General features: G+C 40.7%; 1 protein-coding gene across 3 annotated transcripts in view; it reads right to left on the bottom strand.

Moving 5' to 3' along the window:
• Nucleotides 1–23,495, bottom strand: part of dot1l (DOT1-like histone H3K79 methyltransferase) — a 29,716-nt gene extending 6,221 nt beyond the window's left edge. For all 3 annotated transcript variants that reach the window (XM_044360725.1, XM_044360727.1, XM_044360726.1), the window contains exons 1-27: nucleotides 23,094–23,495; nucleotides 14,184–14,227; nucleotides 13,993–14,067; nucleotides 13,713–13,776; nucleotides 13,099–13,327; nucleotides 12,672–12,766; nucleotides 12,363–12,425; nucleotides 12,209–12,264; nucleotides 11,770–11,849; nucleotides 10,623–10,691; nucleotides 10,416–10,522; nucleotides 8,915–8,956; nucleotides 8,724–8,819; nucleotides 8,399–8,621; nucleotides 8,141–8,254; nucleotides 7,770–7,861; nucleotides 7,502–7,603; nucleotides 6,760–6,897; nucleotides 6,440–6,565; nucleotides 5,639–6,078; nucleotides 5,454–5,553; nucleotides 3,270–3,419; nucleotides 2,853–2,895; nucleotides 1,763–2,391; nucleotides 1,198–1,403; nucleotides 881–954; nucleotides 96–788 (exon numbers count right to left, since the gene is read on the bottom strand). In XM_044360725.1, coding sequence (XP_044216660.1) covers nucleotides 96–788; nucleotides 881–954; nucleotides 1,198–1,403; nucleotides 1,763–2,391; nucleotides 2,853–2,895; nucleotides 3,270–3,419; nucleotides 5,454–5,553; nucleotides 5,639–6,078; nucleotides 6,440–6,565; nucleotides 6,760–6,897; nucleotides 7,502–7,603; nucleotides 7,770–7,861; nucleotides 8,141–8,254; nucleotides 8,399–8,621; nucleotides 8,724–8,819; nucleotides 8,915–8,956; nucleotides 10,416–10,522; nucleotides 10,623–10,691; nucleotides 11,770–11,849; nucleotides 12,209–12,264; nucleotides 12,363–12,425; nucleotides 12,672–12,766; nucleotides 13,099–13,327; nucleotides 13,713–13,776; nucleotides 13,993–14,067; nucleotides 14,184–14,227; nucleotides 23,094–23,174 — 4,231 coding nt within the window. In that variant the 5' untranslated portion in view covers nucleotides 23,175–23,495. The remainder of the gene's footprint in view (nucleotides 1–95; nucleotides 789–880; nucleotides 955–1,197; nucleotides 1,404–1,762; nucleotides 2,392–2,852; nucleotides 2,896–3,269; nucleotides 3,420–5,453; nucleotides 5,554–5,638; nucleotides 6,079–6,439; nucleotides 6,566–6,759; nucleotides 6,898–7,501; nucleotides 7,604–7,769; nucleotides 7,862–8,140; nucleotides 8,255–8,398; nucleotides 8,622–8,723; nucleotides 8,820–8,914; nucleotides 8,957–10,415; nucleotides 10,523–10,622; nucleotides 10,692–11,769; nucleotides 11,850–12,208; nucleotides 12,265–12,362; nucleotides 12,426–12,671; nucleotides 12,767–13,098; nucleotides 13,328–13,712; nucleotides 13,777–13,992; nucleotides 14,068–14,183; nucleotides 14,228–23,093) is intronic.
• Between the last annotated feature and the right edge of the window lie 2,354 nt (nucleotides 23,496–25,849).

Below are 25,849 nucleotides of genomic sequence, written 5' to 3'. Positions count from 1 at the left end.
AGACTTCACTCTGACTGTTCAACGAACCTGAGTCTGAGGTAAGAATTCACATTGAGCAGGAAAGACCAGATCAGTTTGTCATCAGTGATGCTCACCTCCAGCCGCTCCCCCTGCCAGCCCGGCACTGGAGAAGCTTCCCAGGGCGGAGTGTCCGTTGACGAGCCGTGGGGTCCCACTCACCGTGGAGCCGCCAGTCGGGGCCCCGAACAAGGACTGCAAGACTGAGGTCCCTCCAAGTGGAAACTGAGACCCCAGGTACTGACCCACAGATGATCCTGTGGTTGAGGAAACTGCTACAGCACTGCCTCCCACCTTCCCACTCAGGATGCCTGCTCCGTTGCTGGCAGCTGCAGAAATGAAGAGATTCTGACTCGCCAGATTGCTGCTGGCCTTCAGGTCCCAATCGCGAGGGGCTTTCTGCTTCTGGAGGGCCTGGCGTTGGTCTGAACCACTGCCTCCCTGGGCTCCTCCGCTACCGCTGCCGCCTCCACCACGGGTCCCTGCATCTTGACTCAGGAAGGGGTTGGGGGTCATGTAGCTGGACGACTCTCCATCACTTCCTTTCCTCACCTGCTGATGGTGTTGTTTGTGATCAGAATCTGAGTCCGTGCCCCTACTCGACCCCCCCATGCCAAATGGAGAGCCCCCCTGTCTCAGGTCTGAGTTGGGTTGCTTCGGGTCGGATATGGGTGAAAAGGTGGATTTCCATTTGCTGTTAGAGGACAAGGAGGAGGAAGACGAGGCCTCACTACCTGTGCTGTTGCCACTGCTGCTACCAGATTTCCTGCCTAGTGGACCAAGAGAGAAGAAGAATGCGCATTAAGTAGCAGAAGTGCAAAAATATACTTTTTATTTTAGCTAAAGCATTTTCTTTTCTTACCTCTTTCACTATCCCCTAGTCTACTGGGTCCATCTCTGCTTTCCAAGGATATAGTGGCAATTTTTCTTTCAATTCTAGGAAAAAAGAACAACAATGAAAACAAATGCAGTGACGAGTGGCAACAAAATGTGTGCGAATCTGGCATGAGGTCATACTTTTATCACTGGTTTTGATTAAAATAAACAAAGAAAAGCGTGATGAGCCACCTGGTTACTTAGCAACTCAACCAAGAAAGCTTCATAAAAAAAGGCCATCAAAGTAATCTTACAACAAGGACAGCTCAACAACTTATCTTCATATTACATAAAAAATATTACCTTGAACTGGAGCTGTCAGCAGGGTATCCTGAGTCCTCATCGTCAGAGCTGGGGGCTGAGGAGTATCGACCTGTGCCATTGAGCTCCAGGGGGCGCTCTCTCTTCAAGATGGGAGGTTGGTCCAGGTCCGGCCCACTGGGGCTGCGGCTTGATTGCTCTGGGGAGGAGATAGCAGAGATCTCCAGAGGCTGGTTGATGTTGTTCACCTGTTGGGACAAAGGACATGCAGATTACACCCAAATGACAACAAAAAGTTGTCTTGAATAGTCAAATAGCAATCTAAATGAACACATCCATAGAGAGATATAGGTGTAAATGCACCAAACATACATTAGTGACAGCGTAAGTCTGATTATTCAAAAATTGTATATGAACTAGGACTTAAAACTCTATTTACGCTCCACCTCTTTTTAAAATTTGTACTTGTAACATTGACTATCATTGATAAAGTATCAATCAACTGTTAGTTCAGTTGTCATGAATTACAAATTGCTTGTAGAATCACAATAAACTGACACTTACAAAATAAGTATATTATCATATCAGGTTGCTTTTGGTGACTTACCATGGAGTTAATGTTTAGTGGCGATCCGGAGGAGTGGTTGTTGGAGCTGAGCCCGGGGAATGACCTCCTCTTTGGGGATCCGCTGGCCGTCACAGCCCCTGTAGAGCTGCGTTTCCTTCTCCCCCGCTTCCGCCCTTCTTGAGAGCCGAGGCTGTGAGAGGAGTGTGATGACAATGTATGTGTTGGTGTGTGAGTGTGCTGTGTGCCGGGGGACTGGTGGTGGTGGTGGTTTCCATGGTTACTGTGGTATCCCTGCTTGGCTGAGTTGCCAGTGTGATGGTGGAGGCGTGAGCCTCCGGCCGCACTTCCTCCACTGCCTGACGAAGAGGAAGATGAAGAGGAAGAGGAGGAAGAAGAGAAGAAGATTCTCCTCCGCAGTTCACTGTCCTGAAGCTCCGTATCGGAGTCTGCCCCATGGTGTTCCTGTCCGTCTTCTGGAAGAATCCTTGGGGGTCCATCTGCATACTGGAGAACCCCTCCAGTGCTGAGTGGGGGGCTCTGGATGGGACCCCCTCGGCCCATTGGTCCTGTCAGAGGAGTATTGGTGTGTGGAGGAGACGATGAAGAAGCCCCATTGTGGTCCTCGGGGTGGAGACCTCCATTCATCAGCCCTGAGCTTGATGAATATCCTAAAGAGAAGGATAAGGATAAAGATGCACAGTAAGACCAGAATTCAAATATAAGACACAATTAATGCACTTAATTAGTCATAACTAAAACATAAATACCAGGTGATATTATGGATATAGTAATAATACATTGAATTCTCTTCCTCCCATCATACATTTTTTGCTTTCTACAAGAGTCAACTAAAAGCACACTTTTACTCATTGGCCTTTAACTGCGCCTTACCTGACCGGCTCAGGTACAGTATATGTTCTGAAGCATCTGTCGCTGTGTGTTGTCTCAATGTTGTGTGAACTTGTGCATTTATTATTGCTATTATTATTGTCACTCTGTTTTCTTTTGTTTGTCTCCGTACTGTTGTTCTGTTTTTCTGTGTGTGCTGTAAAGCACTTTGCAGTAACTGTGTTGCGTGTAAATAAAATATAGTGAAAAATACATTAAATCGTGGATGGAAAATCCTTACCATTGGTCTGACCTGTCTGAGACACAGGACTCGGAGTACTTCTCTGAAATTATGAACACACAGAACATATCATGGTGTGAAATCAAAAATCACAAAATATGTTGTAATAATCCAGGTGAAACAAGAGCAGTTAATCTAACATCACTCTAACATGTGCATCTTAATGTGTACACACCAATCTTACTTTTCACAAGTGAACATTACATCTGCAGCAGGTGGCCTAGACTAAGACTAGACAGTCCTGTCAGAGGTCAGAGATTTTAACTGTAACTTGAACAATACATCAAAAGCCTCATGCCCTAATAAATGTGTCCTTGGACACAATGCTGAACGCCTACTTCACTTCCTGTATGGTGCTACAGACAGCTGCAAAAACCATCAAACAATCATATGGCAGATAGTAACAAACACACTCACCAGTCTCTCAGCACGACTGGGCAGCACCACGCTGGCCAGTGGGATGCTGACTGGTAGTTTACTTGGGTGGACAGTGCTCAGAGGAATACTAATTGGAAGGCTTGTAATGCTGCTGTCACCCTGAACAGATGGACTCTTCTCCTTACCACCCTATATGAGCAAAGGGAAAATACCTGTGTAAATACTGTTAGGAAGATACAGTAGATCTATGTAACCTGTGTGCTTACACACATACCGACACTGCAAGTTTTAAGGGAAACTACACATACTGTACATGTATAATCAAGTTTGAATATCTTTATTGCACACGTTTGAATATAGTTACTGCACATGCAATATTTTGGTTTATATTTTATAATAGTTAAATTTCCACCATGTTTGATCATTCTGAATCTTATCATGTAACCTTTTACTGAGAGGACATTAGTCTGATTACATACTAAAGTATCAGTGTAACACAAGGTTCATGGAATGTGTGTGGCCAAAGATATTTGAGTCTTTGGGAGTGTGAATAGAGAAAGTGCTAACTGTTAACTGTTTAGAAAGGCAAGGCTAAAGTGGCGTGTCAGAGGGTAGCAAGATTGCCAAAGTACCGGCACGCCCCAGTATCCCACTGGTTAAGATGCATGCCGAATAAACCATAAAAATGAATGGAATGCCCTCCATCTCTAGTTTGTGCTTGTATAGTTTCATGAGGTTGTGATTATCCTAGAGGTCACAATAGGTCATTTTATACAGTGAGGTCAAGTTTTAAATAATGGTCTCACTACAATGAAATGGCTACGGTGGGGACTAACATCATCACACATGAATACAGTTGGGCTCATTGAATCCACAAGAGTCTCAGCTTTCCAGTCATTTCCAATTCCGAGACTGTTTAGGGACCCCAGTATGCAGAAATATTCAAATACACCATTTTTAGAAAAGGTGAAAATAACACATTTATACTGCATGGTTTTTGCCAAAAACTGCATGGGATTAGCATGAAGTGGGCGTGTCTGTAAAGGGGAGACTCGCGAGTACCCATAATACCTATTTTCATTCAGATACCTTGAGAGGTGAGAGGTCACGGGACCCCTTTGAAAATGGCCATGCCAGTTTTTCCCTCACCAAAATTTATGGATGCCTTAGGTCATCTAGTTTCACATGATACCAATATCTTCACTCTAAAAAAACTGAGCCCGCTACAGCCTTTGAAAGACAGTAATGTTGGCCGAGGGTACAGATGCCCCCGTGGGTCTCTGAGGTTAAAAATGCCCCCCAAATAAATATATTTATATTTATCTATCTTAGAAGGGAAGAAAACCAAATAAGGAGATAAGGATGTTAACTGGAAGAAGCAGCTTTGACAATAACTCTTGTGTGAGAAAGTGTAGAAATGTATCAGAAGCGAAGCGGAGGAAGAACTCCTCCAGGAAAGAAACACTGATAAGTGATGAACAAAGGGGCAACTGTTGTACCAATTACTTGTCAAGTTTGAATATTATAACGGTGACAGAGTGCTCTGTGACAGACGTGGCTACCACTATATGGCCGTATTCAGACCAAATCATTCCTCCCACTCATTTGAATGGAGGTAGTGTGTTTAGGCTGCAGGGTTTTGGCCGCAGCGGTGCCGCACCAGCCTGGCCAATCATAGCCGACGATCAGACTGATCAGAGCTGTAAAACTCTGCCATGAGGGAGGACAAAGATGTTACTAGGAAGAGAGGAGGACATTTCTCCTCATTTGATAGTGTTAAAAGTGAAATTAGACTTTACTGTCGGCTTCCTGACTCGTTTTAATAAAGGCGAGAGAAAAAGAGAGAGAGAGAGAACAGTTGTAGTTGAGCGAGCTAGAGTGAATGAAGAGAGGGAGCGATGGAAGCGAGGAAGCTGGTAAATCAGATCAATAAAACGTTATTTTGATTGTTTCACAGTGGTCACGTTCTAGAGCACAAATAAACACGCCCACACCCCCACACACCTCCACTCAACCCTGCGGCGGTGAGCCGCAACATCTGATTTGGTCTGAATACGGCCTGAGTATGACTGTGTTTGGAAATCTTTGTCTACCACAGGCACTGAGTCTGTATGCATACGCGTGTGATTAAAACTCGGAGGACAGACTTGCTCTCTGTAAATCCGTTCTTATTACAGAAATCCCACAACAAAGTGCAAGACAAAAAGAAAGATAAACATTTACCCTCTCAGAACCTTTAGGAAAATTCTGGGCTTCGGATGCATTGGGAGAGGGGCAGCTCTGTTTGCCTCCAAGCGGAGAGTTAATGCCACCCATTTCCCCCCTGAAAAACAAACAAAAACACCTTGAGCCCATTAAACTAAAATAGATTCATTATTGGAAATTGGGAGCTTTTAGAGCCTACCAACCTGTGTATGGCCAGCCCCGGACCTTTTAAGTGGGCAGAGGCCGTGGGATCCTGGTTAAGGTGCCTCCGCAAGGCAATTTTGGCAGGGGAGAAGCGTGTGTAGTCAGGAAGAGCGTGGGAGGAGCTTTGCTGCCTCTGCCGGGCATCAGGGGTGGCAGGTATGATCTCATGGTCAGGAGAGATGGGCAGATAGCGGGAAAGAAGGTCCCCCTTGGTGTTAGCCCGGTCAAAACAGGGTGAGCTGGTGCCATTGATAGACAACTCTGGGCTTACACCATTGAGAGCTGGGGCTGAGGACAGGCCAAGCTTAGAGGAGTCCAAGTCTGTGGAAGAGCGCGATTCCAGGCTCTTTCTGTATGGGGAACCCTCACAGGGGCTGTAGGATTTGAGATGAAGAAGCTCCTGCTGCCTTTGACTTTTCTCCAACTCCACAATGCTGATCTACAGACACCAGGGGGAGCCGTTACACAGTAAAACAGGCATCCTACAACAACGCTGAAATGTCTGAGAAAACAAGACATATGTATTTATTTGCACTCTTGGTGGAAAATGTTGTGACAGCATTTCATGAAATCTTCCTGAAAGCTGTATTTTATTCATATGTTTTTCCTGAAAGCTGTATTTTACTCATAATTTAAGTGATCGGGCTAATTTGTTCAAATATCTGTGAAGAGTGTTGCATGGACGGAAGGGGAAGGCAGGATAGAGGTAGAGGCCACAGAACACAGAAGTATTTAGGAACATAAAAGAGGTGGGAGAGAGATACAAGCATTTGGAAATTAAACTGAGGTGGACTAAGTACCTGCAACTCCAAGCAGTGTCTCTGTTTCTCAGAGATCTGTCTGCGTAGGGCCTGCTTCTCCTTCAACAGACTCTCAAGACACAAAGAGCCCCAATCTAGCTTCAGCTCCTCACATCGAGACTTTAGCTGGAACACAACACACAGAGCACATTTGCTGTTATTTATTTGCTTTTCATTGCCAAATGGAGGATGATATAACAAAGTGAAACCATTTAATATTAGCTTTTAACTTCCACCTTGTATAGTATAAACTAGAGCTAAACTAGTACATCAACCACCATGGTGGAGGTCATAAGAACACAGCAGCACTGGGGTCTCACCAGTAACAGGCTGTGGTCTCTCAGCAAGGCCATGTCTCTCTCAAGCTGCTTAGTCTGCTCTTTCAGCTGACGATTGTGAGCTGATATTTCCTTTTGGGCCTGCAGCAGGTCCTCCACAGTCAGGGCTTTCACTCCAAGCTGACCACACACACACACACACAAACACAGAAAATTAAGTGTCTTAAATCTTATCTTTGCAAACTACAAGTGATTTACGTTCCCACCCTGCTGTATTAAGGATAAATAACACACTATGACATCACTGTTGGGTGCGGTTACAAGTTTCAACAGAGTGCACCCAACAGTGATGCTGGATGTGGTCTCAGGTGCAACAGACTTGAAACTTTCAACTAGTGGAGCTTAGTGTTAAATTAACCTGTGAGGACAAGCAAACTACAATATGATACTGTATGAAAAGTCAGTAGCCTACACGACAAAGCATCTATGAACTATCTGTTCATTTGCAAATGAGATACAAATGAAATGGGATAGGTTCTCTGTCAAACATCAAACTGTATTTGGTAAGTCAAATAAATTATGATTTCTGTGTATCCTCGGTTTAATTCAAAATAAAAATAACTTCATAAGCATAGGTGATACATGAGATTAGATGGAATAAAATAAATAAATAAATAAGTAGAATAAAAGTGATGCATTTTCTGGATGTTAATATAAAAAAGGTATGTTGTTGACTGTGCCTTTACAGCTGTGATCTGGATGGCAATAAAGTAGCAGTTCTCACCTCATCAAGTTTGGTCTGAAAGAGACCTTTGATCTTGTCCTTGTGAGATTGACACACAGAGTGAAGCTGCTCCGCCTGCCCTGACAGGTCCCTGTGTTTTTGCTGGAGACAGAGAGGAAAGCAGGAATACAGGTAAGAGGATGGACAGAAACCGACAGTTGCATCATTAACAAAGACGCCAGCTTAAATGTGTTGAAAGAAACATACCACTTAATACTATGTCTTAGCAATGGAAATCAGAAATGTCTGCAGGGGCGTTACTAATTACCTTCTCCTGCTCTAAAAGCTGCTGTAGGTTGGTGCGGTACTGAGGAGTCTTCATGTAGGCCATAAACTGGAGGTATTGAACTTTGATGTTATCTGTGAAAAAGGTGTGTGTTGGAGACACAGAATGAGCAAGAAGACAAAAACACAGAAAACTTTTTAAGTCCGGTTGTTGGTAGAGGACCTCAGATACCAAAAAGATTGAAAAGTCTTCGATCTCTTTAAAGTTGAGTGTTACATGCCTAACCATCAGTTTTAATGAAACAGAATCCAATAACCTTGTTTAATAGATAGACAGGTCTGGTATAATGTGTATGACATGAACAACAACTTTGAGCATGACAGCTAAAACAGACTGACTCTTTATCAGCTCACCTAGCAGTTGTTGCAGACCAGGAGGAGTTGGGCTCAGCAGCAGTTGACTAGAGGGATAGTGCTGGACCTTGGGAGGTAGCTGGTAGAAGGGACTCTGAGGTGGCCGGTATGCATCTGTACATACAAAAAGCATATTTACAATTAAGTTTTCTAAGCCATACAGTGTTGATATAAAGAGGATATGATTATTTTCTGTAATATGAGGCAGTTTAAAGTAAGATGGATTTGCATATTGTGTGCATGTGCGTGTCCTCTGACCCTGAGGGGGTGCCGCAGAAAGAGTCTTGGCGTGCAGCAAATCCAACGCGCTCTGATTCTTCTTGTTTTTCTTCTCAGCAGCCGGGGCAGCTTTCTTGGGTCGACCACGCTTCTTGTTGTTCAGCTTGCGACCTTTGGACAAGAGTCGGGCTCTTCGGGGTTTGGCAGAGGGCTTGACCACTGTCACCAAGCTAGGACGCTCCTCCTCCCCACAGGAGTCCTGCTGTAATACACATAGACAAACACACATATACATTCATGCACAGAGCACGGAGAGCTTGACTTGCTTCCTACATAAAGTCTGGTTAATCGGTGTATAACCTACCTTGTTTTGTTCTTTAGGTTTTGTGGGTGTGGTGCTATTGCTTTTACTGTCCTTTGTATCCTTCTGTTGACGTCGCCTAGCTGCCTCTTGCTCCTCCTGACATAGGATGAATCATTTTAAGGGTTTGATACAGAAATTTCAGTGAGTACAATGACATTGTCAATACACTGATGAAGAAGATGAAGACTTACCCTGAGTTTAGGATTTTTGAGACTAGCAAAATAGTTTTCAAGCTGAAAAACAGGACAAAGAAAATGTAGATATTAGACGTCACTTTTAATAGACCAAAGGAACTTTTAATTTCCCAGAAAATGTTTGTTTCATTGCCTTTACAAATGTTTACATTCCACCCAAGTTTAATAATCATGGTGCTTAACTCAACCTTGAAAATATGTTGATTCCACATTTTTGGCTATAACATGATTTAATCAATGTAGGTGTACAGTCATAATGAAAGGAAATGTAATTTCTTATTCTACTGAACTCTGCTAAAAATAAAAAATAACTTGTTATATTTAAAACAAATTTAGAGCATGAGGCTTTTTTTTAAAGCTAACAATGTCCTGAACAAGACCGCGCGGTTGACATTTTGAACCCTGTGAGCTGTTTGTGAAATACAGTCAATGTTGCTGACTCAATCAGTGATTTTGCTCATTTAATGCTGACACATTTTTTACCAAGGCTTTTACTTTTTCTACAAGCAAAACATAATGGACAATACTAGTTCAAAGCACAACCAGAGGCAACTATTGACCAGATACATTCAGATTTTAAGCTTATAAATAAATTATTTAAACGCATAAATCGTTAAACAGTGACGTGACAATGTTTGGCAAGTTTGTTTAGTTCTGTTTAGTAGTTTAGTATCTGTGATGTTTTTGGATTGTGAGTCAGTTTACTGACTCATTTTACTGACTCATTTTACTGACACACAGCTTTCGATCGGTGACCTTTGTTCAGAGCTAGTTGGTTGAAGTTGACTTGCCTTTCCTCACGTACACTTGCTTAACAATCAAAATCCATTCCCCTAAAAGGTACAAACAATATAGCAAAATACCTACTGAGGCATAAACTCTTCTACTGTGGTACCATTTTAGCAAGTTCTCAGGTACAAATTGCAACAAAATCAGGAGAGGTGAGAGCAGCCACATCTACTTCAGGTGGTAACACACAACAAGTCGGTCACTAGCAGCACTAGAGCTAACAGTGCAACAGAGAGGCTGCTCTCCACAGACATGACATTAATATACACAGTATACTGGAGCAAGAGATTGAAAATTGTGCCCCCTTTTCTATTCATTCAATCAAGAATCTGTTTTGAATCGAGAACTGATTCTGAATCGAATCAGACACTCAAGAATCGGAATTGAAATGAATTGTGAGATTCCCAAAGATTACCGCCCTGTTAACCAGGGATTACTTCAACCAATTACCAGAGTGACACACATATCACTGTTATCTGATGCACTTGTGTTACCCTGTGTAACCCTCTGTGTTTGCTTACTCCTGAGACTGACAACTCATTAAAACAATATTGGCTGTTATTATGGTAGCCTATCTCACGAGTTTAGGTTACTGTTTGTCTCCAATGTATAAATTGTTTGTGCTGGTTCAGCTTTTTGTCTTTTGGTTTGTTTGTTTTTATCTTGTTTTGCCAAGATAGAGTGTTAAAAAAAAAGCTTCAGAGCTTACTATGGTGCGGTCAATGGTATGCAGGTAGTAGGAAACTGGCTTTCCAGTCCAGGACACTGAGCCCCTTAGTGGAGAAAGCTCCACCACACGCATTATTGTGCCAATATCTGCAGGACAAGAGAGGATAATCATGGCGCTGCATTTCAAAATCTATACAGGACAAATACAAATCAATGAAAGGGTGAGAGATAAAAATCAGGTTCTTACCACTCAAGTTTCGACTGTTTATTCTAAAATTTAAAGGTGCAAAAGGTTTGGAGGATACTATTTTCCCACCTGGAAATAAAAAAAACAAAAAAAACAACAGACACCATAAAAAGTATTGTTTTTCTGTAATTTAAAATGCTGCACAGTGGACACAAACAATAATTGCTACACCTCACTACATAAAGCAAATACAACAAACACAATTACTTCCCAAACAGATCCACAGACACATTAATCACATGGTCACATTTAGTACTGACAACCTGTAGCTGAGTGGCTTAGTGTGGCTGTGAGGTCAAAGATCAAGTGCCAAGAGTTGACATAGTCGCTACTGGATACCATTATCCATTGTTGTTTTAATCACTTATGTGAACAGCTGAATAAATGATTATTTCCAGTGAACCCAGGTGTCACTCCCAGTGCTACCAGCACAAGGCCTTGATGTTTTCTACACGAGAGAAAAGGTCTGTTGTCATAAGAAAAGGCTATTAGCACCTGCTATTATTTCAAAGCCTTATATGACCTTTAACCTTTGATCAATTCACTCCCAAGGCCTCATAAAATCCCTCAATTGGTTGCAGCTCATCAACCAGCTGCTCTGACGTTCACGTTAAGCAGTGACATTTAAAATAACATTAAACACTGCATAGATTACAGTAAAAAAACTAAACTACATTAATTTACATATAAAACTACCTTCCAGCATAATTAAAGTATAATCCCTTTGACTAATGTTTTAAAATGATATTTAATCTGAAACATTTTCAGGAGGGATTTGGCATGTGGGAAGAGAGAAGAGGTGTCATAGCTCTTTTTGGACCAAGAAGTCTCGAGCTAAAGAGATAAATGTGTAATGTTTTGTTCCTTAGATTCCTAAATTATCTAGTTAGTCAAACGATAATGTTATGTACAGTATAAGTAGAAAGGCATTGGCATTGTATCCCTGATTAATGTCAGTTAACATTAAAGTACACCAATAACTAATCAATACATGTATGTTTTCCATTTGATAGTCAGGCTTATTTGACTTTTAGCTCATCCTTTTTCTCCTCAAAGTGGAGGCTTATTTGATCTTTAAAATGTGTGTGTGTGCGTTTCTATGGTTATAATCTCGAAGTTGTGACCACAAAGAGCAAAAATGACTAACCTTCCTTCATGTTGGCAAAGCGCTCCTTCAGCTGGTGATCTACTTCTGGACCAAAGGCAAAGTTATTCACAAAAATAATACTGGAAAACAGACAAAGATAGAAGCAGTTTAGATCTTGGGCAGGCATTAAAAAAAAACATTACACTATAAGTCAAGTTTTGACAGAGAAATACACACATTTCATACATCGACTGTTCTACAGAGTAACTAAATATTAGAAACACCTTGTTTCACAGAACACTTAAAAATAATAAGTTTCATAGCTGTAGCATTTATTACAGGACTGGAACTTTCTTAGTTCAAATATTATTGGAATGTATTACGAGGTTTCTATTTTCTGGTCTTTCTGTGTATAAATTCAGCTTATAAATGGTCTTATTGGAAATAAACGGCAAATGTGTCTTTCAGACTGTCACTGCGACCTGGTTTGATATACTACCTTGTGTTGGCAATCCTTTCTTTCCATTCTTCAGACAGAAAATCACCTCTCTCCAGCTAAAAAGTAAAGAGAAACAGACAATCCTGAGTACTTGTGGATCTGCAGAACACCTAAGTGTTACTCAGAGTAAATACTAAACTGAGAGTAAACTTACTGTGTACTCCCCATGTTTCTTCCCATACCATTTCATCCACTTTTTAAACTCTTTATCCATGGTCTGAAAGAAAGAAAATACATATAACTTTCCAAACAATTGATAATAAAAGTAAATTTAAAAAAAACAAAACAGAAAACCAAACAAGTAAAAAAAAAACAACCAGCTCAGCATGTCCTCAGAGGCTGCTCGAGAAAGTAGGATAAGCGAGTTAAACAAAGATATTGTTGGTCTAAATGTGACCAGAGTCTCGCTTTTCTTTGCTTTCTGGAGCATCCCTCTGGTCCTGTGAGATATTTAAGTAGTTACCTCTGCATAGGTAGCTGGAATGTCTGCTTTCTCTACACCATAGTAGTGTTTACAATTGGTCGCTGCTGCAACCTGCAGCACTACCTGCCCCACTCCTACAAATCAGAAACAATAAAAAATTAATGAGGTTCCTCTTTCGTATATGTTTTATACCAAACAGACAAAGACACCATCGCTGTCAATCTAATGACCTTTTATATAACTTGACATCAGGTACGTTTGTTTAACAAAAACTGTTTCCACTACACTATTAGTGTACTACTGACCCGTTAACAAGACATTTGACAGGTCTGGAGATAAACTGGCAAGAAACTTTTTTCCAACTCAGCGCCATTTGGCTTTGTATGACAGATCTCGTTCTGTGTAAAAGGAGTGTCAGATGAATCTCTCTGTCACCCTCAACCTCCCAGAACAGTAGCACACTAACCACTGCCAAGGTCTACAAAAGTGTCATCCTCCATCATTTCCATCTCGTCGATGATCTGAGCGACCAGGTCGAAAGAGGTCTCTCCGTACACCTCAGGGGAAAAGGGCTCATAGTTGTTCAGCTTCTCAGGGTCAGTCACTGAGTGGTTGTACACCTGCTGTAGGATGTGTCTCAGCAGCCCGTTGGAAGGACGCTTGTTCAGCTTCATGGGCTGGGTGGTCCCCTTCCACTGTAAAATGGGATTATACTCTATGTTTATTCACATACAAACACACTCCAATCAAGGCATAATGACCTTGCCATGTTGGCCCTTCAAAGATGAATACGTATCAGCATTTATTCCAATGAGTGATGCAGAATGCAGATGCAGATTTTTTAACCTAAACATTTATAAATCAATAAAAAGGCAAGTTTGGACACAGGTATGGACTAGAGAGCACTGACCCTAAAAACATATCAGTTTATAACTAGAACCTGAAGATGATCAATTATATGTACTGGACATTAATCTTGTGCTGGTTCGGTCATGCATGGTTAAGAGTCAAAAGAAACACTCGCTTTCACATTCATGTCACCTACACAACAATAAAAACTCTTCACACATATGGACCCACCAGCTGGTGAATGCTGTCGATGGCCCTGTTGTACTTGTCACAAAGTCTCTGCATACTCTCAAAACTGTGAAAAAACAAAGACACAAAATGAATACCATAATTTTGCATAGGATAAAAATAAAAGTTCAAAATCAAACAATAACTACTTTGTTGACTTCACAGGAACAATCGTCATCTTGGTGTCACAATGAAACTACTTCAAAATGATGTCAATTGTGACATTAAAAAATTGTTTTATCATTTCTGACACATGTAGATTTTGATGTGACCCAAGGCTCACCTCTTGGTGTCGTAGTCAATGAGAACATAGTTTTCCATTGCCAGTTTGAGGTCTGGGATCTCCTCACACACCCACCTAGAAAACACACATATAAAACTGTCATGATATAATGTACATGACACAGTCACTCGCTGTCTGTGTTCATGTGGGAGTTTACAAGAGTTGAGTCAGAGGGCAGAAAGATCACTTACCGAATGGTCTCGATGATTTCATGAGCAGCATCATGGTGTTTATCCTGACAACAGAGAAACAGGCAATTAACTGACCATAACAGTATTGTTAAGAAGTAAGAGTCTACCCACCGCTGTCTGCATCTACGTCATGATTTCCACAATCATTTTGCTATTAATGTTAATAAACTATAACCATTTATAATGTCAGCATTTTTAAAATACAAACTTCAAATTTTGAAATCAAGGCAAACAGAGATGCCCCAAGAAGAAATTAATATGACAAATCATATGTGTATCATGTATTTAATGGTAAGAGTTGAATGTGAAGTATACAGTTGTATACAAAAGTTTGGGGAAATAAATTCATGACGAGTGAAAACGAGTCCAAAGTGTCTTCCGACGTCTCTACTGCAGAAATGGAATATGTCAAGCTGCCAAATACCACTGTGACAGATGATAAGGAGCTCAAAAAGACAGACAGGCAGTCTTATAACTGCTGGAGAAAATTATTTTTGACCACTTCCAAGAGCCTGATAGGAGTGTTTGTGAATATGTTATTATACTTTAATGTAAGTTATATTCAAAAACTAATGTTATTTTTCCAAAAACAGCTGTTGGAAAAGGGGGGAGGGGGGTTAACTCACAATCAGGGTCACCTTATATTTGTATTATTATTTATATTCATTACTCGAGCCCAAATACGTTATGCCATCGAGAGCCACTTGAGTAAACGCATTGAAAAATACTTTGAGGAGAAGGAGGATGAGCTAAAAGTCAAGCTAGCTCTGACTGCCGACTGCTGGACAGCTCTCACAAATGAAAGTTACATCACAACTTCTCTTAAAAATTAACCGCTTATTTGCCAGTTAATGGGTGTCAGTCTGTCAAAGCAAAATGAACTGAAACTGACATCCCTAACTGACTTTTCAGACCTTGTGCGAACACTCAGCAACTATGGGTTCCTATAAGCAGCTGTGTAAGACTGAAAATGAAAGTTATTGACACCCATAATGCAGAAGAAGGCTACAAGAATATATATCAAAGTGTTGTCAGTTTGCAGTTTCCACAGTGTGAAATGTAATTAAGAGATGGCAGTTTAGGGGAACTGTGGAGGTCAAGATGAGATCTGGAAGACACAGAAAACTCTCGGAGAGAACTGCTTGTATGCTGGTCAGAAAGGCAAATCAAGACCCTCCATTTGACTGCAAAAAACCTGCAGGAAGATTCTGCAGACTCAGAAGTGATGGTGCAACATTCCACATGCTCGCACAAACAAGACCTTTGAGAAGAGTCAGTAGAAGAAAACCTGACCTGCGTCCTCATTATAAAATCCAATGTCAGAAGTATGTGACAAAACATCTACAGAAGCCTGATGCGTTTTGAAAACAAGTGACTGAAGAAGTTAAAACAGAACTCTTTGGCCACAATCAGCAAATGTATGTTTGGAGAAAAAAGGAGCAGCATTTCATGAAAAGAACACGTTGCCAACTATTAACCATGGAGATGGATCAATCATGCTTTGGGGTTGAGTTGCAGCCAGAGGCACAGGTTGCAGGAGAAATGCTAAAATTCCACTGAATACCAGCAAATACTGGACGCCAACATCACACTGTCTGTAAAAAAAAACTGAAGCTGAAAGGGCTTAAGTACTGACTATGTAGGGTGCCCAAACTTTGGCACATGGTGCCAAAATAATGTTTTTATTTTTTTTCAATTTATTACATAAAAAGGAACTATTAGGAGTGTAACAGTACGTGTATTCATCCCGTCATGGTACAGATGTTACAGTTAGGTACACGCAGTCATGCAAAGAATACGCTCCATGACCCAAACAATTACTGTCAAAATAGTTTAATTTCAACTACTTTATATATAGTTAGACCATAAATTATCATAAAACAGCTGCCAGCAGGTGTCCTGACTCCCTGCAAGAAACAGACAGGTTGTTTTCTTTTTCCACTGCAGCACAACTGAACTGTTTCAGTAATAGTTACAACCAATGAGCCATTGTTGGACGTTCATATTTTTCAAAATAAAAGACCAAAATGTTATTTTCTATGTTTCTTTTTGTACCAATATCGTGCTGAACTATGACCCCTAACCTGAGGTACATACTGAACCATGAATTTTGTGTACCATTACACCCTTAGTAACTATGTATTAATGTTTGCTGAAAATATTGTGTTTTATGTTTCATATCCTTGGGGGTGCCAAAACTTTTGCACAGAACTATACAATGATTAAAAACACTGGCACAGCGAAGTAACCAAATTGCAGCTTCATGTCTGCTAAGATGGGTTGGGTTTATTATTCCAGTAATACAATTATACATGTAATGCCACAGTCCTAATGACAAAGTACTCTGATTCCTCCTTTCATTGCAGTCACATCTGACCCAGTGTTGCCAAACATTAGACTATTTATGAATTCTGTCAATGTTTACAACACATACTGAGAATAACGGGTGGGCGATATATCGAATATACTCGATGTGTCACGGCTTGTTCTATGTGTAATGTAGGAAATGACTATATCGCTAACATTGAGTACAAACTGTCACATAACTGCCGCCAGCATGAAACTTACTTTGGCATTTCTCTTCTATCACTCTCTCCTATGACTCTCTCCCTCTCACAAACACAAAAATGAAAAAAAAACTCACATACACAATACGTCACACACACTGTCCTGCCCATCCACACCACTCTCCTGGGCGAGTGTGTGACGTATAGGTGAGGCGTGTGTCTTTGTATCTGTAGGGAACAGCGAAAGAGCCTGGAGAGAGCAAAAGAAGTGTAACGCCGAAGCGAATTTATGTGTTGAGTTTGGAAACGGTAATAGAAGATGGAGGCTGACGAACTGGTTCTGAAAAGAAACAGCAGTGGGTCCATCATATGGCAGTGTTTTAGGTATCACAAGGAAGATGTTGAACAAACAACAGTTATCTGCAAAATATGCAGCAAAGCCAGAATGCCACAAAAGGCAGCAGTACCACAAATTTGTTTCACCATTTGAAATGCCATCCACTACGAAAAGAAGGCCTGAAACTCTGCATGTCCGCATCTCCACCTCCCACAGCAAATAAAACGCCAAGGCAACCAGCCCAGAAGCCAACGACTCTGGCTTCTTCATTTGCCAAATCAATCCCATATGACAAAAAAAGTCCAAAATAGAAAGAAATAACGGCCACAGTAACACACTACATCACTTAAGACCCTAACCCCAGTTAGTGTCATAGAAACTAACACACACACACACACACACACACACACACACACACACACACACAGTAAACACACACACTCATACTCCTATCCTGTGATGTGACTGTTATTGTTCTGCAGAGCGGTTTGTCACAATGACAGCCTGGACCTCTGCCTCTATGGTTCACACACTGCTATTTTTATTTTACCGTTTTCTAAATGACCTGTTGTCACAAACATCACACGCAAAAAGTGCACTTTAGTATATGTTGTTTTGAAATGTCTTTCCTGGGGTTTCTTGTTGAATGCACTTTGTGTTGCTTTGAGCTCTGTTTCTGTTAAGGGTCTCTGAGAAGTAGGCCATAGTATGTAGGCCTAAATTATACGATTATTTATTTTCATTCAACAGCTGTTAAAAGCCTTTGTGTGCAATTGCCTGGTTTGAATAAATACTGTTTTGTTAATTTGAATTTGGATGTGATTTAACGCTTTTTGAATGAAAGTCTAAAATTGTTCCAATAGAAACCACTAATAAATATACAGTAAACAAGCATGTTTTAAAGGATCTGTATGTAAGAATCAGAAATTCCTTCTCATTAGTGACATCTGTGGCCGTTAAATAAGCTGCAGTCAACATCCTGGTGTTCGTGCTCACAGCATGAGACTATTGCAGGTGATGTCTTTTTCCTCACTTACACTTGTCATAATTACATAAAAGATCTCCAACGTTGCGTTTTGCACCGTCTTTCAGCAAAGCATCTCTCACTCCCAGTCAGTCAGCCCCTCCCCCCTGCCTGCTGTACGTACGTGCGCCCGCTCACACACACACAAACACACACACACACAGAGGCTCCTGCTACACTGTGGCCGCTGACCAGTGGGAGCCGATCCGCACCGCCCAACCCGCACAAATGTGTGTTAATCAACCACCCGAACCAGATCCGCAAACCAACAACTTTTTTTTACCAACTGTGTTTACTAAACATCAGTAGGCTCAGTGAGCTGTGGCCGGGGAGCAACTTGCTGTGGACGGGGAGCAACATGCTGAGTCCGGGCAGCAATGAGCTGTGGCTGGGGAACAACGCGCTGTGGTTTTGTTGTGAAATGTGTGCTTATTACGACCTTTGGACTACCAACAGGAAAAACAAAAGGGGTAAGCTATGTTCTGCTTGTTTTCTGCTCCTTTGTTGGGGAAATAATGTTGTTTTAGCTGTGTGTACTTGGGAGCGTGTTTGGTTGTGAAACGTGTAGTGGCTGAAAGAGGCAGCTAGCTGTCTCGTTAGCTGGAGAGCTAATGTCAACAGGGTGTTTCTAGTTGGATAGCACCGTTTTAGTTGAGTAGTTGTTGTGTTTTTTTTTAATGTTACATTACTACCCGTTCAGTCATTGGCAATAAAAAAACATATATACATGTAAATTGCTTCACAATTCTACATAGTGAACCTTTAATGCAGACGTATATTACAGGTACTACTAGAATCATCATACTGGTGTGATTGTATGCATCAAAGGCTTAAATCAAGCATTTATGATGTGTTTTAGAGAAGATTTCAAAATATCGAGATATATATTGTGTATCGCAATATAGCCTAAAAATATTGCAATATTATTTAATCGGGCATATCGCCCAGGTCTACTGCAGAGGAAGCACACTCTCATCCTCAGCAGTGTCACAGAGTTAGTTTCTATATCAGAGCAGTAGTGTGTAGACGCAGCACTCTAGTATACCTGCGTTTTTGTACAAATAACTAAATTCTGATGTTTTCATGCAGGTTTTCCAGACAGGGTATAAATTAAACTGGGCCGTAATCTAAAACAGTAATTCTAAACTATGAAGTCAGATGTAAGTCACGTACTCAATTCCAGAAACATTAAAATAACCAAAAGATTGAGTGAAGGCAGTTCAGACTCCCCTCTGACAATAATGCAAGCATAGTCTACAGCATTAAAATTATCTTTACAGTATTTTTGTTGTAATTGTGAATATACATTTTTATCAAAATGATGTCAATATGTTGGCTCTGGCTGGTATTACTGATTTATGTTCGCAGTCTAAACAAACTATGTGTTTTCAGTGACAGCCAACATTAATCTGATAATAAACCTGTCTCCACCTAGGTTTGATTTAAAGCTTAATTTCATCTGGAGTGACTCTAACCTGCATAAAATCGATTCAGTTAGCGCAAGACTAAACTAAGACTATTCCAAACCATGTCTCAAAATTAGCTTATTTAAGTTCAATTGTATTAAATTGGCATTTTAGTTTTGAACAAACCCTGATAAAGTAAGTTAGGATGAATTTCATTGATCCTGTGCAGAGAATCTATTGTTGGTAATCTTAGCTGGAGAGTGCTGACTTGCTCTGTGGGAGAAATAGGACTCAAGTTACACCCAGAGCGCAGCCAGCCTGAGCCTGTTGCCTGAGCTGACCCACTGACCCACTTTCTGTCTCCCGCTACAGCACATTGCCAAGGAGTGCCTCTGGTGGAGGGAAAGAAAAGAAGGAAAATAAGAGAGAAGGAGAAATCAGAGGGTAAAAAGAAAAAGAGTAAAAGGAAGGAAAGTGAAAGAGAGAAGAGCTGTGGAGAGCGAGGGGGCCAGAGAGAGGAGGGAAAGCCTGGTATTTGTCAGCTGTTTGAGGCCTGGCACAGCAGCAGCAGCTAACAGCTCACAGCCTGGAGCTCCCGGCTTCCCGCTCAATACTGCCCGCCACTACTACGCAAACTTCCGCCAAGACTCAAACATGCATGCGCACACACTCAAATATGCATGATAACACAGGAAATCTCCAGCTATTTCTGTCAGCACAGCATTTCAGATACAACCATATAATCAAGCTAACTGCTAGCTGTGTTGCTAATAAGCAGCATTAGCTACAAACCTTAATAACCATACAGCTGCACAGCAGATTTTCCACACTAAGTACTACTAAATAGAGAAGATATACATGGTGTATAAGTGTATGAAAGAGACTGTGTGAGCTAGCGTATGAGATGTTGAAGGGGGGAGGTCACCTGCTCACACAAAGACGGCACACAGCAACACTAGCACAAGGCTGTGGCTAAAAATAAACACTCAAAACGAGAATGAGACAAAAAGAACAGGAGACCCTCCTCTCTCCCCACTGTGGGAAGAGTTGACGTACTCCACCGCCTCTCTCCACAGTCTCTTTAGTCAATCTCTCCCTACCTCAGCGTGACGCGCCGTGGGTGTAGGGGTTTTACACCACGCATTGCTCCACTACGTAGACCTCATCAGCCTACGAGAACATATGACTAAGGCAGGCGTGCCAGTTGTATTACTCGTACTTGCCACAAAATACAACTGATTCAAACAACCCAATGGGGGAACCAGTAACTAAAAGATACCATCTTATCTTTTCTTTCTTTGAAGCAGAGATGGTTCTTTCTGAAACATACTTTTGTGTACAGTATCTGATGACTACAAACATACTGCCTCTTCCAGAACTGTCTTAACATGTCCAGTTGTTTTATCTTGCCACAGCTGGTCACATGTTAGTGACACCAAGTGTCTGCAATTCAACTAAAATGCATTGGCAGGCTGCCTGCCTCCAACTTAGGACCACTGTAGATTAAAATAACCTCATAACTAATATGACAACTGTTTTTCCATTTCAGTGGTGTGACAGCACTTGAACTCAGACACCACTGATTTTTCTACAGTAATTACAGCCTTGTAAATAATAGGTGAAATACACAGGTGAGTACCAAAGACATTCAGCTGACTTTAGCAGCAGTGTGTCTCTTAAATGCTATGCAGGCCTGGTTAGTACCCACACCCAGAACCAGATGGACAAAGAGCTGCACCACACCAGAGGTGCTCTTCATATGGAAGCATTTACAGATGCACAGATGTGGGGATTTAGTGAGAGACGAGGAGAGAGACAAGCAGAAACACAGACAAAACACAGAATGAAACACAACACAAAAGAAAGAAAGAAAGAAAGAAAGAAAGAAAGAAAGAAAGAAAGAAAGACAGAGTATTTTTATGAGCCTACATTCTGGGTGCTGGATTAGAGTAACAGCATGCCTTATACCACAACAGCCCTGTGCAACAGCCATGTTGTGTGTATCAAAACACAGACAGCACTGTGTTCATGCTCTGTGGGTGAGATAAGCAATCTTCATGCTCTGTGGGAGTGAAGAATGAATCTACATGGAGTGGGATCAGTTGCTACCAGAAAGCAGTTCAACGAGGGTAAAACTATCATTAAATGTGACTGAGAAAAAAAACACTTGAGCACAGATAATGGCCTGTGTTTTTGAATTCTGTTACTGCAGCATTGCTGAATGAGGAGCAGTCTCTTCTGTTCTCCTCCCTGTAGAGTTGACCATATGGACATGAGAGGAGGGGAGAAGAGAGAGGAAGACTTTCTCCTTTGAAAACAGGAGGAGAGCACCGCATGAATATGCTCCCTATTGCAGAACTCCACATGGAGGATCATCAGCTGTTTCTAATTCAAGGCATGACAGCTAGTCCCAATATAAATAGCAGGTCAACAGTGTATTAAATTCCTGAAATGCTTGTTCGCTTGTTTAGACCATAACATAAGGAAGTGGGTGAGGCAGTCACTCCGGGAGGGAGGAACTGTGAGTGTTATCAGACTCTGGCCTGGTGTAAAGGGAGAGCCAAGTCTTTCAGCCAAAGCAGAGAGGAGCGGCTGATTACATCAACTACTAACCCTGACTCAGTGACTTGAAACTAAATGACTGAAACAACTAAGGCCAAACTAGGTGCAGCGTAGGTGGAGATGAGACATACAGAAAGACCCCACACAGCCATTCTCAGAATTTCAGCTTCTTTCACTCAGTACTGTCTCACCGCAATTACTATAAATGAGAAACAAAGTTTAAGTTAACCATATACGTCACTGAAAGATCACAGAACTTGCAACCGCTTCCCTTTCCGTTTCTTCTTCAATGAGTCAAGTGCAATCAGCCACTGACATGCTGACAGTGTGTGGCAAGGAATCCAGTTCATCTACTCAAAATAAAACTAAAAAAAAGAAGTTGTTTTCTTAGCAGGCATGACTATTAGTGAGCACAGAAAGATCAGGGACATATGTATGTATATACTGGCTATATACAATGCAAACTGCCAAACATGCAGTTCTGACATCCACATCTATACACATGGAGAGTTTCAGACCTCACCACAATATTTGCCCTGTGTGATTGTTTACTGGTACAAGATGGTGAGTCTGAGCAACGAAAGACTGGTATAACTCATCTATGAACGACTCACTTACATGTGTATCAGTAGGAATATGAATCATAGTCGAGACACTTCTGGCAAAAACAAAGTTACGGAGGGACTGACATGATGCTGGGTGTAGATGTGACTTGTTTAATTGCTCTTATGTCAAAGCATCTTTTTATTACTAGCTGTCAAATCAATATTTGGCTGATAGTGTTACTTTCCGCTGCCTATTATCACCACTGTTCAAATGTATCGAGGCTCCTTTATGACATTTGTTCTGGGGGATAATTAGGAGTGAAAAAAACAAAGTATTTGATCAGTCATCGTATTTTGGCTGATACCCATGTCTGTCTATCACCATCCCGACCAGTATGACCTGACTCCCCGGACGAGCCTGCCGCGGCTCCTTCAGGCTAGACAGTGTTAGCAGAGAGCTAGCTGACAAAGACAAAAACAAAGAGACTGAATATAAATCTGTTAAATCAGTTTTAAGTTGAACACTTACGTATACTGGTAACGGCCACGGGTAGCTAGCAGGTTCCGCTCCAACCGGCGATTTGAGCTTGAGCTCCAGCTTTTCTCCCATTCTCCACTTCACGGCGGCTCGGCGGTGATAGATAGCTAGCAGCTAGCTCTCTGTTAGCCAGCTGGTCGGTTAGCGGGTGAGCTACAACGTGAACATTTTGTAAAGAAAATAAAAAAAAACGTTGAAACGCGTAAAATAAAATGAAAAAAGACGTCGACGCTTGTTGCCGCGGTAAATACACGCACACACACACACAATACACCACGGATGTATCGGACTCGGTTTTATATTTTTGAATAAAATGCCTTTTTATGTCCACTGGCAATAACACCTCGTCCGTATCGCCGCCATCTTGCCCGGCATGAATAAATATGGCAGGGAGCCACTGACGTCACAGAGAGGGACCGTGAGCACAGCGCGTGGGCCAGCAACTCTATGCACGAGAGCGTGAGAGCATTACAACTAGCTATTTTCTATCTCAGTATAAACATTAAAAAAACACACACACACACACACACATATATATGTAATTGACAAACAATATCAACATTTAATAGGCTATTAATGGGGAAAAAAAGTTTTTTCATTTTATTTATTTACTTTATATTATTTACTTTTTTGTATTACTATTTATTCCTTTTATTATATTTACTCTTTGAAAGTATGCTGGTAAATCTACTTTTTTGTACTACACTGTTGCTTATTATCAATATTGTTTGTATCATTTATTTATCTATGGAGATATTGGGTTGGGTAAGTGGGTGGGGGTGTGTGGGGGTGTTCATAATATGAAAATGTGCTAAGAAATGTCTCATAACCTTCATGTGTTGTCAAAATGTTGGACACATTTATCAATTAAAATAAAGAATTGGCTATTAATAATTCAATTATATATTATATTGTAATTAATAATATATTGTATTGATCACATAGGCTACAATAACATTTGAGTCAAAAGGATCAGATTCTAGCTAAATATCTGCATGGCACTGAAACATTTCATTGTAAAGTGCTGTTACAAATGACCAGCACTTCAAAATCATCACAGCAAGTTGTCAGTAATCAGAACATGGAGCACATGTGTAAACTTGGTGTAGTTTTTTTGCCTTCTAAACATTTTATTGAAATGTATAAAGTTGTTCTTTGCATTCTCTGCTCTTCCCAAAAAATACTTAAAAGACAATTCAAAATGTATTCATCACCATTTTATCATAGAAAACTGAAGAGTGTCATTGTCAAATCCCTTCAAAGAGTGGCCAAAGTAAGACAACTATTTAATTGACTATTTCAGAGGAGGCGATTTTCTCCTCATGAAAATATAAAGTATATTATGATTGTTAGAAAATGAATATAATGTACTTGTTTCTCCCACAAACACAAAAAACTCCAACAATCAAAATCTCAGCAAATCTAATTACAAATAGTAAGCTATGCCAGTGAATCAGTATGCACAACACAGGGTCTACTGGGTAACTGGTAAACCATTAAGGAATGCAGGTATTTATTAATTTTGATTACACCTGTATGTGACCAGTGAAAATGTCCACTGTGAGACAGGTATATATGAGTCGCACAGTGGCTCACGGCAAAAAGGTCTTACTCCAGCTGCTCCAGTTGCCTCCCTCACTCCAAATTTATATTTTTAGCACAGCTCCAATAAAAGTTTAAATTTAATTTTGGTCTTCACATGTCTCTTGTTTTCATTTGCTGTCAAGAGAAGACAGTTATAAACACTGAACTTAGACTGAAGCACTTGTGCTTGAATTTGATTTATAATACAGACATGTAGAGCAGCTGACCTTTGATACACCCACACACACACACATAGATAACAGATATATGTAGAGTTGGTTCAATCTGGACTGAGCAAAGTCCCAAGACAGCCCAAATGAGTTTCAAAGGACAAAACTAGTAAATGTTCAATGTAGGCTGAACATATTAGGCATATTAACTAGTAAATCAAGCAACAGGTAAACACATATTTGTAGTTTGTTTGGTATGACGACAACTTCATACTCTGTATATTATGTAATTAATTACTATGTAAATTACTTCTTGATGATGGTTATCTAATTGAGCAACGCCTTGCATTTTTTTTCCAATTTTAGACAAAACAGAACAAAAATACGTGTTGGGAGTCAGGATAATCAGCTTGTTTCCATGGCATTGCAACATACTGCAAAGTGCTGCTATAAATGATCAACACTTGAAATCATCACAGTGTAAATAGATAAATATTGAGACACACTCACACTTACTGTCTTGGTGGTTTGCAGCACCAGAGTGTCTTCCTTTCATCTATGCATAAAAGCACAAATAAATGCAATTCATACACTTTTATGTTGTATAAAACATACTGTGCAGAACAGGCTTGATTTGAGAAGAACTCAAAGACTGTGAAGCATCCTCAGTGAATGATGATTTATAGTGTATTCTGTGGCTGAGGTTAGGGATGGGTTACTATGTGGTGAAGTCACTATGTAATTTTGATATTCTATTCATATGTACTGTATCTATTTTGTCTTCCAATGCAACAACAAATGATTTTGGTGCAAAACAAATGTGTGCACACATACACATGAAGTAGTCTCTAATCTGATGTTACTTCTGTTTTTTTTTAATAGTGTGGTTATGATAAAATGTTGGAATTAAATGGTTATTAGGTAGCATTTTTTATTGACATAAAAAGAAATCAAATGTGAGGATAAGTGCTTGATGACAGCTTGAGTGGAGTG

Source organism: Thunnus albacares, chromosome 9, assembly GCF_914725855.1.
Source record: "Thunnus albacares chromosome 9, fThuAlb1.1, whole genome shotgun sequence".
Lineage (NCBI taxonomy): Eukaryota > Metazoa > Chordata > Actinopteri > Scombriformes > Scombridae > Thunnus > Thunnus albacares.
The sequence above is the reverse complement of the archived record's forward strand: the minus strand, read 5'-3'. Positions and strand labels throughout refer to the sequence as shown.